The 21,316-nt window shown below is 36.9% G+C and overlaps 1 protein-coding gene across 1 annotated transcript in view; it reads left to right on the top strand.

Moving 5' to 3' along the window:
• The window catches only part of DCDC1 (doublecortin domain containing 1), a 497,922-nt gene that overhangs the window by 387,103 nt on the left and 89,503 nt on the right, over window positions 1-21,316 (top strand). The window contains exon 21 of the mRNA XM_086677755.1: window positions 18,971-19,094. Coding sequence (XP_086533881.1) covers window positions 18,971-19,094 — 124 coding nt within the window. The remainder of the gene's footprint in view (window positions 1-18,970; window positions 19,095-21,316) is intronic.

The raw sequence follows: 21,316 nt of genomic DNA on the forward strand, positions 1-21,316 counted from the left end.
GGTATATGGAAAGAACAGCTAACACTATGGGCCACACATCATTTAATGCCATTTAACAATAACTTAACATGTAACACTGGAAGTCAGCCCTTCCAGAGTGCCAAGAGCCAGACACCCTTCTATTCTTTTACAAAAATGATGTGTTGCATCTTCGTAACAACTCCCTGAAATAGGTACCTTGTTATCCCAAGAGTGACATGCCCAAGGTCACCCAGCTAGTCAGAGGTGAAGCCAAGTTTTAATCCCGGGGGTCTGGCATCAAAATGTTTGTTATCCTCCACTCAGCTCTGCTGACAAATGCCTGGTGGGCACCTCTAGGTGCCAAGTCTGGTGCCAGGTGGAGCCCTGGCAAAAAAAAAGCTTTATTTTTGCAAATTTAAAATTTTCTTCTTATAACTGAAGCTTGAATCTATTTTCATTTTAAGTGACACATCTTAAAATTTCATTTCATTAAGGACTTTATTTCAAAAATCTACATTTTATGTCATTTTCAGACTAAAAACAGAACAGCTTTCTTTGGCAACTTCAAGATATCTCATGAACGTTCACCATTTTTCTGGAGAATGTTGATATGGATCATTAAAAACAATAAAAGCAGTCCTTGTCCAACTTAACAGAATTGGTCATTATTAGACTATTTGGGAAAGCCCAAGTGCCCCATTCTTTTCTCTTTCCCTGGTATATTTTATTTATTTTCTTAAATGTTTATTTTTGAGAGAAAGCACGAGCAGGGGAGGTACAGAAAGTGAAGAGGACAGAGGATCCAAAGCAAGCTTCACACTTGACAGCGGAGAGCCTGATGTAGGGCTCAAACTCACGAATCATGAGATCATGACCTGAGCTGAAGTCAGACATTCAACCGACTGAGCCACCCAGGTGCCCCTCCCTGGTACATAGTGGTTCATGTAAGAGCATTACTTTCATTCATTTATCCATCCATACATCCACTCACTTATTCAATCAAGTCTCCTCTAAAATGTGCAGGATTAGGATGAAAGCACATGTCCATTCTTTGTCCCACCCACACAGAACTATCCTTTGGACGCTTTCAGTACTAGTCACTGCACACCAGCAGCATGATCTGCTTTTAGGATAGAATGAAGGAGGAGGTTGTTCCTCGCCCTGGAAGCAAGTTTGAGGCTTTTGGCCAGGGAACCTTGTGGTCTCAGAGAATGGGCTAGAAGTGGGGAGGAGACACAGAGGCTCCAGGTGGGCACCTCCTCTTGGCTCCACGGACTCTTCACCGACTGAGAGAAGCAGGAAAAGGGAAAAAGTGAGGCCCAGCGCAGAAGCCCTTGGTTGCCCAAGACTGCAGTGGTCTTCAGTGGTACTGAATTCTACAAATGTTTATTCAGTGCACACTCTGTACCAGATTCTGTTCTAAGCACTGGGTTGCACTGAAACAAAACAGACAACATCCTTATGTCTAGTAGAAATAGACATCATTTCTTATACACTAAATTTTATGCTTCCCATGGCATCATGCTGTGGCCGATGTAAGATTGTTCACTGTGTATTTGTTTAGAGTTTCCTTTGTATAAATCACTGCACTAGAAGAAAAATACAAAGGGCCCTTTAGAGAGGCTCAGAGACAATGGGAACTTGCTATTTCTTCTGTGTCTCAGAACAAAATTCTCAGTTTTGCTGTGATAGAACAAAGGTACATCCATCTTACATCCTGATTTTAACAGTTTACTCAACAGACTTACTTGGTGCCTTCTTAATGACAGTCACACTTGAAATGAATTGTTAAAATTGTAGCACAAACCAGGTTATTTCCTCGGCATTCAAAGCTCAATATATCTAAAGGGTATTTTCCTGTGTTGTTCATGTGATTCACTGAGCTGTAAGAATCTGAGTTTTCTGTGACTTCTTCTTAAGACTTATGATTTGTACAAGCTGAATAGGTCTTACTGGACCTCCTTCCCCTCATTAAGAAATGATAGGCTAGATGAAATAGCCCATATGTTCCTCTCAGATCCAAGAGAAGAATCATTTGGACCTAAAGCCTGGAAAGAATCATCTAGACCTAAAGCCTGTGCCCTTGGTCACAGTAATGAGAAAGAAAACATTATGAAGTAGTTGGTGAATCATAAAGGTCATATATTAAAGACCCACAGCTAGTATCACCCTCAATGGGGAAAACTGAGAGCTTTTCCCCCAAGGTCAGGAACACAACAGGGATGTCCACTGCACCACTGTTGTTCAATATAGTATTGGAGATCCTGGCCTCAGCAATCAGACAACAAAAAGAAATAAAAGGCATCCAAATCAGTAAGGAAGAAGTCAAACTTTCACTCTTTGCAAATGACATGATACTTTATGTAGAAAAATGGAAAGACTCCACCAAAAAATTACTAGAACTGATAGGTGAATTCAGCAAAGTCACAGGATATAAAATCAATGTACAGATATCTGTTGCCTTTCTATACACCAATGATGAAGCAGAAGAAAATGAAATCAAGGAATCGATTCCATTTACAACTGCACCAAAAACCATAAGATACCTAGGAGTGAACTTAACCAAAGAGGTAAAAGATCTGTACACTGAAAACTATAGAACACTTATGAAAGAAATTGAAGAAGACACTAAGAAATGTAAAAACATCCCATGCTAATGGATTGGAAGAACAACTATTATTAAAATGTTGATACTACCCAAAGCTATCTACACATTCAATGCAATCCCCATCAAAATAATAACAGCATTTTTCACAGAGCTGGAACAAACAATCTAAAATTTGTATGGAACCAGAATAGACCCTGAATAGCCAAAGTAATGTGGAAAAGGAAAAGCAAAACAGGAGGCATCACAATTCCAGACTTCAAGCTATATTACAAAGCTGTAATCATCAGGGCAGTATGATACTGGCACAAAAACAGACACATAGATGAATGGAACAGAATAGAGAGCCCAGAAATGGACCCACAACTATATAGTCAACTAATTTTCAACAAAGCAGGAAAGAGTATCCAATGGAAAACGATCTCTTCAACAAATGGTGTTGGGAAAACTGGACAGCAACATGCACAAGAATGAAACTGGACCACTGTCTTACACCATACACAAAAGTAAATTCAAAATGGATGAAAGACCTAAACGTAAGACAGGAAACCATCATAATCCTAGAGGAGAACACAAAGCAGCAACCTCTTTGACCTCAGCCGCAGCAACTTCTTACTAGACACATCTGCCAAAGCAAAGGAAACAAAAGTAAAAATGAGCTGTTGGGACTTCATCAAGATGCAAAGCTCTTGCAGAGCAAAGGAAACAATCAACAAAACTAAAAGGCAACAGACAGAATGGGAGAAGATACTTGCAAATGACATATCAGATAAAGGGCTACTATCCAAATTTTATAAAGAATTTATCAAACTCAACACTCCTCCCCCCAAAAAATAATGATAATCCACTTAAGAAACCAGCAGAAGACATGAACAGATGCTTCTCCAAAGAAAACATACAAATAACTAACAGATACATGAAAAGATGCTCAACATCACTCATCATCAGGGAAATACAAATCAAAGACACAACAAGATACCACCTCACACCTGTCAGATTGGTTAAAACTAACAATTCAGGAAACAACAGATGGTGAGGATGCGGAGAAAGTGGAACCCTCTTGTGCTGTTTGTGGGAACTCAAACTAGTGCAGCCACTCTGGAAAACAGTGTGGAAATTCCTTAGAAAGTTAAAGATGGAACTCCCCTATGAGCCAGCAATTGCACTACTAAGTATTTATCCAAATGATACCAAAATGCTGATTTGAAGGGGCACATGCACCCCAATGTTTATAGCAGCACTATCAACAACAGCCAAATTATATAAAGAGCCCAAATATCCACCGACTGACAAATGGATAAAGAAGATGTGGTGTGTGTGTGTGTATACACACACACACACACACACACACAATGGAATGTTATTAGCCATCAAAAAGAATGAAAACTTGCCATTTGCAAAGATGTGGATGGAACTAGAGTGTATTATGCTAAGTGAAAAAAGTCAGCCAGAGGAAGACAAATACCATATGATTTCACTCACGTATGTGGAATTTAAACAAAAAAGATGAACATAGGAGAAGGGAAGGAGGAATAAAATAAAATAAAAACAGAGAGGGAGGCAAACCATAAGAGATTCTTAACTATAGAGAACAAATTGAAGGTTGCTGGCAGAGAGGTGGGTGGGAGGATGAGCCAAATGGGTGATGGGCATTAAGGAGGGCACTTGTGGTGAGCACTGGGTGTTATATGTAAGTGATGGATTACTAAATTCTCCTAAAACCAATACTACTCTGTATGTTAACTAACTTGAATTTAAATAAGATATTGGAATGGCACCGGGTAGCTCAGTTAAGTGATTGACTCTTGATTTCGGTTTAGGTCATGATCTCACAATTCCTGAGATCGAGCTCCACAATTGGTGTGGAACCTGCTTAAGATTCTCTGTCTCCTTCTTCCTCTGCCCCTCCCCTGCATGCTATAAATAAATAAATAAATAAATAAATAAATAAGTATCTTAGAAAGAAAAAAAAAAGGAGTTGGTGAGATGCATTGAAGCTTCCCTCATCATAAACTCAGTTTTTCACCATACCTTTAAGTAGTGCAGAAATGCAGGATTTATGCATTCCCATCAGTTATTTGAATATATCTGGATGGGTCACCTAATCCTACTGATCAATATCTACCTGATTTTAATACTTTCTTTATGGCCTCATTTGGAGGGTAACATGACATTAAAATGCTTGAGAGTCAGGGCGCCTGGGTGGTTCAGTTGGTTACGGTTCTGACTTCAGCTTAGGTCATGATCTCGCAGCCCGTGAGTCCAAGCCCCACATTGGGCTCTGTGCTGACAGACCAGAGCTTGGATCCTGCTTCAGATTCTGTGTCTCCCTCTCTCTCTGCCCTTCCCCTGCTCGTGCTCTCTCTTCTGTTTCAAAAATAAATAAACATTAAAAGAAAATAAAGTGCTTGAGAGTCAAGTGCTTCTCCATGATGACCTGTGGGGTGCCACAAGCCTGATCCCAAAACATAGAGGCCATGCCATGGTCTTACCACAATCACAGTAATGGAGTTGAAAGAAAAGGGGAAAGAGTCAGAGAAGGAAAGAGGGCCTCAGTTGAGTTTATATCTAGCATTGGCCAAAGGGATTCTTTGCACAATTTTATTTGAGGATTTAGTATTTAAACATTTGCCACTTAGGAAACATAATAAATTGTGAGAATGGGAATCTTGAGTGAAGGTATCCCATAGATGATTAACTTTTTAGACATACGGTGGTCATTACAGACCCATTTAGTCAATTGAGGCCATTTATGTGGGCAGAGAGGTTCCTGATCTATTTCTTAAATCATTCTCTAAATTATAAACAAAATGCTTTTACTTTTCTTCTTTAACTCATGCACTGTTCTATCCCATGGGAATCAGTTAAAACTGGTTGTCCCCCCATTTATATCCCTCTATTCTCAACTTCTGACAAACTATCTGCCTCTCACATCTTACTGCTTTCTCTTATGCTGTATTGCAGTGTCGTGCTATTGAGCTCTTCAAATGTGGTTGGTATGCCTGATGAATACATTTTTTATTTTACTTAATTTCAGTTCATTCAAATTATGTTTAAAGAGCCACATGTGGTTAGTGGCTACTATATGGGACAGCACAGCAGTGTAGAATCATATTTTACCATGTATATCCTGTCCATCCAAATAGGAAGGTCAAGCATTACATTTTTATACTTCTCTTTAAATACTCACAAAATTTAGCACACGGTTATGTATATGTAGTATATGTAGGCGCTTGATGATTATGCTTGTATTTTAAAGATCATAAGGAATTAATCACTTATAAATATAGAGGAACTCTAAATTTAGACCCTTTGAATTCGAACTAGATTAACTCCCCTCTAACCTTTACTCTTCTCTTCTTATAGGAAATATTATTTAGTGTCTCACATTTTGAGATACTATGTCAGATTCTGAAAGCCATGCACATAATGGGCAGGATCCTAGTCCTCACAAACCTTGTAGCTTAGTAAATGAATAGAAAATTAAATTGTTGTTAGTTATGTCTTAGGTGAATCTTGTTAAAAAGGTCTAATGTAGTGAGAAGGTCACACTAAGCCTTGTGATCCATGCCAGAATAGGTAGACTACTCATGATTGATGTGGATGCCTATATAACAGAGAACTACTTTTTATTTTGGTCACTTCTCAAATCAGAGTTATTTTATTATTTTATTTTATTTTATTTTGTTTTATTTTATTTTACAAAGTTTATTTATTTATTTAAATAATCTCTATACCCAACATGGGGCTAAAACTCACAATCCACAAGATCAAGAGTTATAGGCTCTTCTGACTGAGCAAGCCTGGTGCCCCAGGTTAAGTAATTATAAACACTATGGCCCAAACCATAGATATTGACTTAATGACTTATTTTACAAAAAATAATTCCAATTGACTCTACTCCTTTAGAAAACAATATGGCAATATGCATCAAGAATTTTAAATGTTGATGTTCTTTGACTTAGCTGTTATATTTCTAAAAGTCTTGTAGAAAGAAGGAATCCTAAATATTGAAGGAGAAAAAGCTTTATGAACAGATGTATCTATTTCAGTGTTTCATATAATTATAAAAACTACAAACAACCTAAACACTTAATAGTAAGGAATTGGCTATGAAATCTAAGGTTTAGTTTTGATGAACTTTTGTGTAGTTACTAAGAATGATAATTATGAAAAACATGAAGATAATGAAAAATATAATGTAAATGTTATGTTAGTTTAAAGCACAGCAGGACAAAAAATGCAGGATATAAAGTTTTATATGTAGTTTGATTATAATTTTATATCTTTTTAATGAAAAGTAATGAATGAAAACCACCCTCACAAAGTCTACGGTAGAAAAGACTACATGGAGAGGAATACACCAGTATAAATTGTAAAATCTCAACTCACATACTTATTCTAGAAAACAGAAACAATTAATGTTGATCTTTTTAACTTATTTTGAAGATTATGTACTAATTTTCTGTGCCTGCTGTAACAAATTGCCACAAACAAATTAACACAATGGTGTTATCAGGGCTCTATGGGAACAATCCATTCTTTGCCCAGCCTAGCTTCTGGTAGCTGCTGACATTCCTTGGTTTGTGGCGTTATCACTCCAATCTCTCCTTCCTCCATGGTTATGTTGTCTTCTCCTCTTCTGTAGAATCAAATTTTTCTCTGCCTCTTGTAAAAACACTGGTGATTACATTCAGGGCCCATTCAGGTAAATCGGGATAATCTTTCCATCTCAAAATCCTTAATCACATCTGCAAAGCCTGTTTTTGCCTTATAAAGTAGCATTTTCATGTTTCAGGGATTTGGACATGGTTGTCTTTATTCAGCCTACCACAGATCTTAATGTACTGACTTTTTGTTTTGCAAATCTTGCAAAGGCCTTGGCCAAACAAGTAAATATTAACTTGAACATAAAGAAATAATATGGTAATGATGGAATTTCAGGACCTAGTTTTGAGAAATGGTTTTCAGTAGGGGGCCATTCTGTTATCTGCCAAATCATATTATGCAAGTTATCTCTTACTGTACTTATATGTAAGAGAAATCTTGAATATTTATTTATATTCTCTCATTATAGATTTAAGAATTCAAGAATTTTGAGTATCAGTATATGGAGAATTGGGACCCTAGAATTCACCAGCTAGATTTTTATTTTTATTTATTTTTAAGGTTTATTTAGAGAGAGAGAGAGAGAGCGCGCACGCGCGCATGCATGAGTGGGAAGAGGGGGCGGCAGAGAGAATCCCATGACCCTGGGGTCATAACCTGAGCTGAAATCAAGAGTCAGATGCTTAACTGACTGAGCCACCCAGGCGCCCCTAGAATTTTAAATATAGTCCAGGTTAGCTCATTCATTCATAAATAAGTGGGCAGAGAATGTCCTATTGGCCAGTCTCTGAGTCCTGGAAAATCAACTTCCCATTTCCTCCACACTGACCTCCTCCACTCCACACACTACACACCCCTCAAGAATACTCAGTGATTCTCTATGATCAACCCCTATGATTGATTGCCCTGGTCACTTTGTATGTCTGTTGTTTGTTCCATTGTTCCATCTTCCACCCACTGGGACTTCTCAGGGGTAGAAATGTGTTAGTTCCTGGATGCCTGGCACCCAGCAGAATAAATGTGGAAATGTGTTGGATGGTGCTCCCAAACCAACTTTAGGCAAAAGATCCGTGTGGTTATTTGATTAGATTTGTGGGCTTCCTATTGATACTCTCTTTTTCCCCAGTGCTCTCATATATCATCATTTTTTTTTTTTTCTGGATAACTGTTCCTGACTTTTTCCATTTGGATCCTCGACTGTTTTCTTCTTTCCCTCTAAGTTACTGGTTTTTCTGTTTTTCAGGATCTTTGTTAGATATAGAACTAAAATGTGATTCACAATAGACAATATCTAGACCTTAAAAGCTATTTGGAAAAATATATCTGAAGAGGAAATTCTTATGAAAAGCTATTACTCACTTCTCATGACTGTAATTTCTGAGTAGTGATGTAGTGATCACTAAAGTCCATCCCACAATTCCCTGGGAGGCCATACTGTATCACCCTTAGACCAGGCAACTGGGGTCCATCATTATAATGCTAACATTGCTGAAGAGCTATCACTCACTGCCTTCAAAAGCATTCCTTAAAGAATCAGAGAAACTACTGTTAGATAAACCAGTGGGTGGACATTAAAGAAAGGAAAGGAAAGGATGGGAGCTGAAGAAGGCAGCAATGAGAATTAGAAAAGAGGTGAGTTATCAGTGGTAGCAGCAACCCTTAACCCATAAAAGTTCCTCAGAGGTAAACAGCAGAGAAAGCAGTAAATGTTTGAGAGAAAGAACAGGAAAAAGTAAAAGACTAGAACAATAGAAATGACTAAGTTATACTAGAAAACATGTACACCAAACTGCTGTGACAAACAGACTCCAAATCTTTTAGGCATATACAGAGGCTCATTTCTCTTTGCGTGGTTGTTTATAGACAGGGGGAACTACAGGGCTGGTAGGCAGCCCTCCATTCTTATCATGTGGCCTCTACCGAGGAGTCTAAAGTGGCTGTTCCAGCCTTTGCCATCTTCCAGCCAGAGGGATGGAGAAAAGAAAGGAGCCATACCCACTCACAGCTCATTTGGCTAGAACTTTGCTACCTGGCTACACTTAAATGCAAGCAAATCTTGTAGCTAGGCAGCCATGTGCCTGTCCAAAAATCAATTACTACTGAAGGAAAGGAGAATTATTTGGAGGATAACTATTTCTTTCTGATATGGAAAAACAGAGGCAATCAGGAGTTGTACATGGTGAAATACGTTCAGCAAAAGAGTTGGCTAGACATAACAAGGGCAGGGAAATGAAAAGCTGTAGATATAAATTACTCTCTTCTAGCCAAAACTCTGTGTTTTTACTCAAAGTATCATATATTTTGTAGTTATTCTATAACACCAAAAATTGTACTCTTTCTCCATTTTTTGAAATGGCATCTGTTTTCTTCTCCTTCACGGTTCCAAACTCATGGGAGTTTCATGTATTTAAAATGCATGCCTCCTTTAAGGATTTCCTCCCCCCCCCCCACAGTTTCTTTCCATAACATAAAGCTCATTTTATTTTCTTTACATTAGTTGTAACTGTTGTAGTTTCTATTGAGAGTGCCATTTTTTATGACATATTGTACTGTTTTCAGAAACTTCACCAGATATAATTTTTGCTTCATCCTAAAATGCAGCACCTTTTCTGAGGGCAGAAGCCCTCTCTAACTTCTTTTAGATTCCTTATAGTGCCTGGCATAGAGCTGGGGAGAAAGAGCAGGCACTCAACAGACAGTTATTCGTTTGTCTTATTTGCACAAAAATCAATGCAAGAACTTCAGAAAGCTTATCCCCCAAAGAGCTGAGGTACCAAAGCTAACCTATCAGGCCCAGATCAGAGACAAATGAAACAGATTCAGGAATGCAGAGATCACACGGGGTTCCACTGTAAGCAAGTATTGTTGAAGGAAGAATGGATTTTTTTTTATTTGTTTACAAATCTTGTACTTGATAGAGATTTTACTGTAGTTGCTAAGAGAGCTTTGCTTTTACACAAGTATGAAACTCTCTGAGTATGGGAGATAATGATAGGTTTTTAGTGCTGAATATAGATTACTTCTATGTATCCAGAATCTAAATAACCAGGAAGCTCAACCAACTAGAAAACAAAACAAAATAGCTCAGGTCAAAGACTTATTTTAAAAAGCAAAATTACAAGAGATGTCAGATTTGGGTTTATATCCATTTGTATATCCATTTACATTTATACGTTAAATACATACATATTGCTGGCAATTACCGTTACTGTACTATGGGTTTCCACCATGTTTCATTGTTGATCTTAAAAAAAATAACTTTGGATTGTGTTAAAGGGCTTAATTAATTAATTATATTCAACTGAGAAGAATACAAAATTATGGAAATTTTTATGAAATTAGTATTACTTTCAGTGTAATTTCTAGACCAATTTCTCATTCTTAGACATTCCTAGTTATGCAAGATAGAGCCATGAGCATAAAGTTCTCCTTCTTAGCCCCTCACTGCCGTTAAATTCCAATCTCTGTCTTAACTAATTTGCTAGTTATTAAAATAATGTAAAGAGATGAGGTAAATAAGAATATATAACACAGATGAACAAATTCCAACTGTACTTATTAGTTTGTACAAAATATTCCAGACATAAAATAAAATAATGTTTAATATGCAAATTTTCTTGATTTTTATACATTTTGTCTTGTAAATTAATGATACTCCAATCGTCGGTGCCCTGTTTCTGTTCAGGTAAAGTTACTTGAAATTTAAATCTCCAAAATATTTATATAAACTACTAAATTTACCTTTAATATTCAGTGCAAATTGCAAAATAGATGTAGCCTAAAATATTTCATGCAGTGGTATTGGTATAAGACTAGAGTGTGATATTTGATGGCTTCAAGTTTCCATGCATGTATCTAATCTTTTAACCCTTATACAGTGTTTAAAATGATTAGCTTCTGGGGAGCCTGGGTGGCGCAGTCGGTTAAGCGTCCGACTTCAGCCAGGTCACGATCTCACGGTCCGTGAGTTCGAGCCCCGCGTCAGGCTCTGGGCTGATGGCTCGGAGCCTGGAGCCTGTTTCCGATTCTGTGTCTCCCTCTCTCTCTGCCCCTCCCCCGTTCATGCTCTGTCTCTGTCTGTCCCATAAATAAATAAAAACGTTGAAAAAAATAAATAAAATGATTAGCTTTTGTGCATGGTTCTGATTTTAAATGATTTCTTCCCTGTCTAGAAGACTAGAATGATACAAAGCTTCAAAAACAGTTCAAATCCATGAGAATCTGTTGTGCTATTATTAAATCCCATCAAAGTAGGTAGTAGTAGTTGTTGTTATTAATAGTATTATTTACAATCTACTCATTTCTTTCTCACATCCGTTTTTTTTCAGACATGGGGTACTTAAAGCTAGTCTTACAAACTGATTTCTATCAAAATCAATGTATGAAATATATGAGAGTTTTATACGAATAGTGTGCCATTTGTTGTTTCTGAGGAACCATGCAATTTTAAATTAATTATGGATGCATTCTAAGTGGTCTAATCTGTGGCTTAGATGACCTTAAAAGCTGAAAAGTGACCTGTTAAAGAAATAAATAGGTCCTCACCCAAAGCAAAGAGTTAAAGTGTTTCTCTGATGGTTGCAGGGTGTGAATCTGATAGTTTTCACATGTATGTTTCTTAGACACTGCTGCTGTGAGTTAGAATTTGCCAGAGTATTTACAATTTACTCTATCAGATCCAAAATATATACTGTATCATATTTTCTTATTATGTTTATTACATTGTTGGAAACAAAATAATAGTGTCCTGATAGAATATGAAAAAGACAATTTGCTCTTCAACTGCAACACATTTTAGGTTTGTTTTTATTTTACTATTAATTTCTAAGAGTATAAAATAATACCTTTCTATCACAGTGCATACAGTCTTGCACAATTTCTCATAGCCTGCCACAACACTGAAGTTCCATCAAAGGTGCTGAACTCCAAAAATATTATCTAAAGTGTTTTTGTTTCCCATTTCTTTATAACATTAATTGACTAGAGCATTCTGTGTATGAGTCCATTAATCAGACTGAATTGATATGATCAATCCTGGACCTAGTTTTTGAGGGAGGAGGTATGGGTCAACTGAAATGCTGAATGATTCTGATTTTTTATCTTTTAGGCTCAGTTAAATCCAGGAGGATATTTTAACTTTGGTCATACTCCTATCCTTGGGGGTAGATGCTCATTAAGTTTCATAAATAGACTTTTTATCTTTAATGGAAAGTCATGGTTAATACAGACACTATTTTAACTAAATAAACCTGCTTTTGAACCTTATTTGGCTGTCTTGTAGGGTGTGTATATAGGTGTGTGTTTTCAAGTAGGGCTTCCAAAGCCTGAGATGTTTTGTTTTATATAATGTTTCTATTAAAAACACCTACTTGTTCAAGAATACCCTTTTTTACACTAAAGAGAAGAAGGGAAAATATTAAATAGAGATAAATTCTTCAGGGGCCAGAAAAAGGCTGCCTGCAAGCATTGCACGAATCGCTGTCTCCACCTAGTGTAGGCTTTCAGGAATTAAGATTCTGGGTCCATAACAATGCTGTAAAGTTCTGATTTATGTTATGCACTTGTACAGTCATTACGGCTGGGCCTGCTGGTGCCATTACAGTTAAGGGTCTGTCAGCTCTTCATTTATAAGACAGAATATTAAGATGTCTATTGCTTTTACATAAAAACTCATACTGTGCTGGAACTCTGAAATCTAATGGCCTTTGCTCTATGCGAATGTCTATTAATAATGTAAGTTGAACTTGATCAGCTCCTTTTAAAGACACTTTGTTGGGCTGAAGTTATATAGGAACTGCAACCAGAAGGCTGAATGTTTTTCCTTGAAAGAACCTTAGAATTAAACTAAAAAATAAGTTTCTACCCATACATTCATACAAGTATGCTTCTGTAAATTATAAGCATATTGTATATTATGGTTGAAGTTTTATTTTTGAAGCCTCACACTTGCAGATTAAGTCCTGTCCCAACCCCTTTGCCAAGATATTGTTTAAATTCAGTTTAGACTCTTTTATGAATAGATGCCTGACCCAAGAGTATGGCTGGCTAAATATTTAAATTGCCTCTCCCTACGCCTTCCTTTGGAGTTTTCATTCTAGTCTCCTCGAAAACCATGCTGTCTGGGGCAGCATCTCTATATGCCAAGGTTTTATTAGGAAGTGCCATCCTAGGTCAGCAAAGTGGAAGGAAAATGAGAGCGTGGCAGGGATGGAGGGAAATAATGATACATGCTCCTGTTCTCAGTCTTGAAGAAAGCTTTCCAGTACATCAGGGATTGCTTTTTAAAAACAGAGTTGGCTGCTATTGCAGAGTATGATCTATCTTACTCCAGAATGCCAGAGTTTACCTGTAATAAGAGTATTGGGCTTACCAGAGATTTAATACAGCATCCTCACCACTTCAGATATCTCCAAAGCCACTGAATGTACCAGGTTGTAACATCCAGGTGACAGGGAGGCTTGTACTACCACTTGGACCTGCTTCAGATTCCTGTCGTGCTGTGGACGCCTGTTGAAATTGACAGCCTTCTGGGTTATCTGGTAAAAGGATCAGAGCAGTATTTTTCAAGTGTGGTACATGATGTTTCTAAAACCCACAAGAACCCATTAGTGCTGTGTCTTTTGTTGTTGTTGCTGTAGTAAGAGGTACAAAATGCAACAAATTAACATTTATCTTAGAGGAATATCCCTACATATATCAGACTAATGGACATCTAAAAACTCCATTGATGTAGCAAACCCTTATTGCCCACCCTCTGGCAAGGAAGAGGAGACAAACAATTTGGCTACTAATATAGGAGAAAACCAAGAGAATGTGATTTCATGGAAGTTAAGGGAAATCAAGTCAAGTGAAGAAAGTGTTTTCAGGGAAAAATGACCATTTGTTAGACATTGCTGTTCAGGTGTATCTTCAGAAATGACTTTTGCCTTTTGTAATGTGAAAATCCTAATGGGCAGTTTTATTGGGGTTTCAGAGATGAAAATCTAACTGGAATTGGTCTAAGAGAAAAGAAGAGAAGAGGAAATGAGTCTTTTAAGGAATTTTCTATAAAGGAACACAATGAAGTAAGGCAATAACTGAAGGTGGTTGTGGGGTGTAGAGAAGGTTCCTTTCTTTCTTTCTTTCTTTCTTTCTTTCTTTCTTTCTTTCTTTCTTTCTTTCTTTCTTTCTTTCCTTCCTTCCTTCCTTCCTTCCTTCCTTCCTTCCTTCCTTCCTTCGTTTCTTTTTATTTTTTTCTATGTCAGACCTGGCAGATATTATGCATATGGAATGACCCAGAGGGCAGGAAAATTAATAGTGCAGGGCAGAAACAAAGTCCTAGATGAGAGAGGATAAGGATCTAGGCCACAGGCCAAAGTTTTGGCCTTAGACTAGAGCCAAACAGCTCCACTCTAGCTAGTCTAGAGGGAGGGAGTCTGGAAGATTTGCTGATTGATGGGAAGGTGAAGAAGGTCTCTTTTGAACACTTGTGTTTTGTCAGTGAAATAAGATCTCCAACAGCCCTGAGCAATGGATGACAGAGTGTGGGAGGTTTAATGAGAAGGAAATGGTGTGCTTCTCAGAGGCCTGGAGTCATTGGGCTAGAGGAAGGCAGTGGGATGCCCCAGAAGTCCTAAGGACCCACTTGAGGTTTGCGGTTGTACATTTAAAAATAGTGCTTGTCGGGGCGCCTGGGTGGCGCAGTCGGTTAAGCGTCCGACTTCAGCCAGGTCACGATCTCGCGGTCCGTGAGTTCGAGCCCCGCGTCAGGCTCTGGGCTGATGGCTCAGAGCCTGGAGCCTGTTTCTGATTCTGTGTCTCCCTCTCTCTCTGCCCCTCCCCCGTTCATGCTCTGTCTCTCTCTGTCCCAAAAATAAATAAACGTTGAAAAAAAAAAATTTAAAAAAAAAATAGTGCTTGTCAACACTATTGGATCTGATGCTCCCTTTGTATAACAAATATTTTGTAATCCTAAAATATTATTTTACTATCCCAAAATACAATTTGTAGTTAAGATAACCTAAGCACCAATACAATTTCCAAAGAAATGCCTGTCTAGTAACAATAACTATAGTAAAAGAAAAATAATTTAAAAATAAAAGTAATATATATTTCAATATAATTTCTCAGTACAGTGATACTAGATAACATGATTAAGTTTGCAGATTCTTGTTCCTATGCAAATACCAGCTAAATGTATGAACTATAAATGCCAAATGATACAGTTGTGTTATACAGGTGACTCAAAAGCCATGAATGTTAGTGTCATTAGTGATAGGATTTTTCCAAATGAGTAAATGACACATGAAGCATCAAATTTACCCTCTTTGAGATACTTTTTTTTAAGGTTTATTTATTTATTTTGAGAGAGACAGAGACAGCACAAGTTGGGTAGAGGCAGAGAGAGAGAGAGAGAGAGACCGAGAGAGACAGAGAATCCCAAACAAGCACCACAGTGTCAGCCTGGAGCCCCATGCAGGGCTCAAATTCATGAAACCCTGAGATCATGACCTGAGCTAAAACAAAGAGTTGGACGCTTAACCGACTGACACACTCAGGCACCCCTCCCTTTTCGAGATATTAGAGGGAGTTTCATTTCTAGAAAACTTGATGTGTATTATAATCGAGCAAAAATACTTTATTATAAAATGTAGTTTGGTTTTAGGCACTTATAAATAGATATCGATCAAACATGAACATTCGGAGGGAAATTTTCAAGTGTAGAATGCAGGACAAACTTTCTTTGTGTAGGACTTTCCCACACTTTGAAGGACATTTGGTATTCTTGGTCCCCTGCCAGGTGAAATGACGGCAATGTCTTCCAATCATTGTGAGAACCAAAAAGTTCTTAAATTCTCAAAACTCTCTGTGATATATCCATACCACCTCCCGTTCTCATTGTTCTCTGTTGATCTATTGCGTTTCCATGAATGGAATCTTTAATGTGTTTTCTGTAGCCACTGTCGACTATTAAGGTATAGGCTTTCAGTATGTAGAGAATTGGACCAGGGTTGGTTTCTATTTTTTAAAACTTGAGTACAAAAGAAGGAAGAGTAGGGCAATGAGTCAGGACAAGAGCATGACTGTAATGCTGGATCATGAATTCTAGCTCAGTATAGAGGGAAGAGGGGACTTGGTAGGGAGGTATGGAATGTGACAAGGTGATAGAAAAAATGGTTTGGAACATTTGGTAGAGTAAAGAATTGTTAGAGTGGGCTACTTAAACATGTGAACTAGAGAAAATGGAGATGGTGGTGAGAAGGTGGGCTTCTTGCACTTAAAATTTTAGCAGTGGTACTGTTATTTGTAATGACCAGTTTAAGGCTGTATCCATGGGAAGGGTAGCTGATGTGAGATGGAGTTAAGATTATTGGAGGCACTGAGAGGCCAGGGGGGATTGTCTACTTAGATATTTAAAAGATGTTGAATGATTACCAGAACAGAGGGGGAAAGAACAAAAGCAATCCAGGATGGTAAAATCTTTAATAAATGAGCAGGAAGGGTACAGAGGAACTGATATGAATGCAACAAGGAACGATAATAGGTGCTCTGGTCTATTGGAATGTGCTTCAAAGCAAAGACCTTTGGAGGAGGATGCAGGAACAGTAGTCTGGAAGTGGTGACGAGGAGCAAGAAAGAGAGCTTCCACACACACCTCCAGATAATTTAGTTTTCCTTTAGCATAAGAATCAAAATTTGTTTTTTATTTTTATTTTAAAGTTTATTTATTTATTTTGAGAGAGAGAGAGAGAGAGAGAGCACAAGCAGGGAAGGGGCAGAGAGAGAGAGGGAGAGAGAGACCGGTTCTCAGGAATTGTGATATCATGACCTGAGTCAAAGCCAAGAGTCAGATGCTTATCTGACTGAGCCACCCTGGCTCCCCTAGAGAGATTTTCAATAGAAGCAGATCTTTAGGAGATTGCCAGGTATTCAGAAAAATAAAAATCGATGTGAACTAATTATGTGTTCCTGTCATTTTCACCAGCAACAGCAGGAGTTTACTACCTTCCGATGTTACTCATTTTCCTATAGTTCAAATATGTTGTCTAAAAGAATGAGCTTTCCGTTTCCCCTTAGACTTCATTTCAAGTGGTTGGGTATTTATTGTATGTAGCTAACATTCTGGGGGCATCAAACTAAAACACATGATTTCACTGAGAAATATAACACAGGGGCTATATGCCCTGGCTTCTAAGAGCCTTCAACTTGGTTCCACCTGGTTCCATGTTGGTAAGGAACAGGTCTTTCCTGCCACCCCACCCCTCACCATCAGGCCCCAAGAATTTCCATCAATCTTATGGGAAATCTGGGCCCTTGAACATAAGATTGAGTACTGCAGTTGGTTCTGATGGGGACGGGCTATTTCAGAAAACTTTTAAGCTCAGATGACCATCACATGTGCTCAAAAAGTGTAGGTGATGGGCTGCTTCTTGTATTCTCATTCATTAATCAGTGATTTGTTATTTTAATCAATGTCCATCATTTTATTTCTAGACTCGGTATGACTTAGCTATAGTGATTATTCTCTTGCCATAGTGTTAAATTTTATCGGCTAATATTGATTTAGAAATTTTACCTCTTTAAGTAAAATTGCTGTATTACTTCTTAATTACCAGTGGTGGACTTTATTATGAAGCTTATCTCTCCTTCGTGGAATAAATGAACTAGTTTTCTCTATCTTTATGATTTAAAATATTTTATATAGCATGAAAATGATCTGTTCCATGACCTGTGGAGTTATGCAAGCAAGAGGATGCTCTGTATTTTCTGTTTCAAGTCTATGAGTTTTTTTTTTAAGTTTTATTTATTTCATCAGAATTTTTGCGTTTATTAAACTACACATGCATAATATATTCTTTAAGCCCTTTCTATGCTAAATATTTAGCTCAGTTTTCCTGTTTGGATTGTATTATATTAATCTAGTTTTATTTGCAAGAGATTTGCTATTTTACTTTTATTTCAAAAACTTTTTTTTGAATCATTCTACTGATGTTCTGTTTTTTAATTTATTTATTTCTATTTAAATATTATTTCCTTTCATGTATTTTCCGTGGGGAAATTTTATATATATATTAAAATAATTGACTTGAATATTTATTAGTTCTTCTCAATTTTGCTTTTAATAAAAAAGCACCTAACATCATAAGTTAACCTTGATCTCATGACCCACTATGAAATCACGACCTGAGTGGAAATCAAGACTCAGACACTTAACCAACTGAGCCATCTAGGTGCCTCTAAAATTTTTACATTGTTAGTACATGGCAAATATTACAAATGTTCCAAGAATTGTTGAGAAAGAGGTATTTTCTGTTGGTAGGCTACAATGTATATAAACAAATGGTCATACTTAACATTTATTGGTTTTATCAGTCAGATATTTCATGTCCTTATGTGTTACTCTAGAAAAACTTTCCTGGTGGTTTATAATCTGTTGGTCTTGTAATGATGTCTCTCACAATAATTGTGTTTATGTCAGTTTCTCTTTGAATGTCTCTAGAAAGCTTTGCTTGATTTTTTCGGTCAGTATTATTTTGTTATTTATGTCATTGCTATTATAAAATGGTTATTTACTTTGACTTTTCTTCAAATTCCACTGTCAGTTATAACACTGCCAATGTTTCCTTATTTAAACAAAAATTATTCTTTCATTTTAAAATGGCTTTTTTGTATGTCTCTTGTACACAGCAAATGATCAGATTTGGGTTGTTAATTCAAACTGAACTTTGCCTAGTACATAGTAAGAAGTACTCAATAAATATCTTAAAATCATATTTAATCTTACTAAATTCCTTTTTGTCTCTTATTTTGTTTTAGGTGGGCCATAAAACATGAAGGGACTAATAAACCGGGCCAGTGGAAACATTCCAGAGTTGAAAATCCTCTCTGGAACAAGCTTACCTACATGTGGCCAGTTCTTCCCAGTGGCCAACTTAATAAGGTTGTATTTAGTATAAGACGTGGTTGTTAAGATTTACTTCTAGTCCCAACATGTGGTCAATTTTTCTGAAAATTTCCATGAAACTTGAATTACATTTGTTAGGTGCAAGAGATCAATTAATTCTGTTGTTCTACCAATTCATTAGAAAAATGTGTCTGAGTCTTTCTTTATTGAAATGAATTTAGTTCATCTTGTACTCTGTCAAGTTTTTCTTTATGTATTGTGAAATTTGGCTCTTAGAAACACACGTTTGGAAATATTATTTCTCTCTCATGAATTGAAACTTTTATCATTCAGTAAAGATTCTCCCTAGCTCTAGTAAAAATCTCAATTATGCAATATTAATAGAAATTTCCCAGCTAATTATTATTTTTTTTTATTTTTACTTGCTTAATATATCTTCTTTCATTTCTTTTACTTTCTATATTTGTATATTCTGTTTTAGGAAGTTCCTTGGTATACAGTTAATATGAAAACAATTATCTGACAATCTTTAAACTAAAGGATTTGGTCTTTTCTATTTTTTGTCACAACAGATATTTTTGGATTATTATTTGCTTTCTATATGTCCTGGTTTTCTTATGTTTCATTTTTTCTCCATTTTTATGTTCTTTTAGATTGACTTTTTTTTCTCATTACATTTCCCCCTAGTAGAGTTTGGAAATTATACACTCCATTTCCATTCTTTTGTGTTATTACTCTGAATGTTTAAGCTTGCATATGTAAGTGATCAAAATCTAAAGTAAACAAATATATTTATTCTTCTCCCAAATAATTGAGAACATTAGAATACCTTAACTTCAGTCACACAATTTGTAACATATGCTATTATTGCCATGAAATTTATCTTTAAAAAATTTTTTTAGGGGAGCCTAGGTGGCTCAGTCGGTTGAGCGTCCGACTTTGGCTCAGGTCATGATCTCACAGTCTTTGAGTTTGAGCCCCGCATTGTGCTCTGTGCTGACAGCTCAGAGCCTGGAGCCTGCTTTGGATTCTGTGTCTCCTTCTCTCTCTTCCCTTCCCCTACTCATGCTCTGTCTCTCTCTCTCTGTCAAAAATAAACAAACATTAATTTTTTTTTAAATTTTTCTAACATTTATGCATTTTTGAGAGACAGAGCATGAGGGGAGGGGCAGAGAGAGAGGGAGACACAGAATCCAAAGCAGTCTCCAGGCTCTGAGCTGTCAGCACAGCTCTGAGAGCTCAGAGTGCTGACAGTTCAGAGCCCGATGCAGGGCTCAAACCCATGAGCCCTGAGATCATGGCCTGAGCTGAAGTTGGACGCTTAACTGACTGAGCCACCCAAGCTTCCCTGAAATTTATCTTTTTAAAAATTTCCCCAAAATTTTAAATTCTTATATGTAGCAAATATTTATTTAGATTTAGCCCCATTCCTTCCCCCTCTTTATTGTTATAATTCCTTCTTCTATCTCAGTCCTTCCACCTGTGATTACTTTTCTTCTATCTAGCATACCCTTCTTTAAGTTATTGGTAACAAACTCTTTTCGTTTTTACTTATCTGAAAATGTCTTTCTTTTGCCCTCCTTTATATAAGGTATTTTCACTTAGTGAATGGAAGATGTCATCACTGACTTCTACCTTCCATTGTTGTTATTGAGCAGCCATCTATCTTTCTAAATGTTAATCCCTTGAAGGTAATCTTTTCTCTGGCTACTTGTAGTATCTTTCCTTTTCTTTGATATTTTTCAGCTTCACCACAAAATGTCTAAGGGAGGATTGCTTTTTATTTTTCCTGCTTGGGGTTCTTGAATCTGTGGATTGGTACCGTGCATCATTCCTGGAAATTTGTCACCCATTGTCAAATAGTCTCTGTCCTATATCCCTTCATTCCATTCTTTACAGAAAACCCTGATTAGGTGTCAGCTAGAGCTTCTGATTTTGACCTCCATGCCTCCTAATCTCTCTTTTGTATTTCTCATGTCTTTGTCTCTTTATGGTACATTTTTGCATTGTGTTTTTAGGCATTTTTCTTTCAGATAATTAATTTTCTCTTCATCTTTATCTCATATATTTTAAACTACAAGTGAGGGTCAACCTGTGTGTTATGAATTCTCAGTGAAGATTATTTTTCTCTTCTACACAGAGAAAATGTTTGAAATAATCTATTTTACTTGCAGCCACCTGGAGGGTATCATTTCTTGTTTGCTTTTTCAATGATATTTAACTTATTGTGACTCTTGTTTTATGAGGGGAGAGAGTTT

This window comes from Puma concolor, chromosome D1 (genome assembly GCF_028749965.1).
Source record: "Puma concolor isolate L17-30 chromosome D1, mPumCon1.1.hap2, whole genome shotgun sequence".
Taxonomy (NCBI): domain Eukaryota; kingdom Metazoa; phylum Chordata; class Mammalia; order Carnivora; family Felidae; genus Puma; species Puma concolor.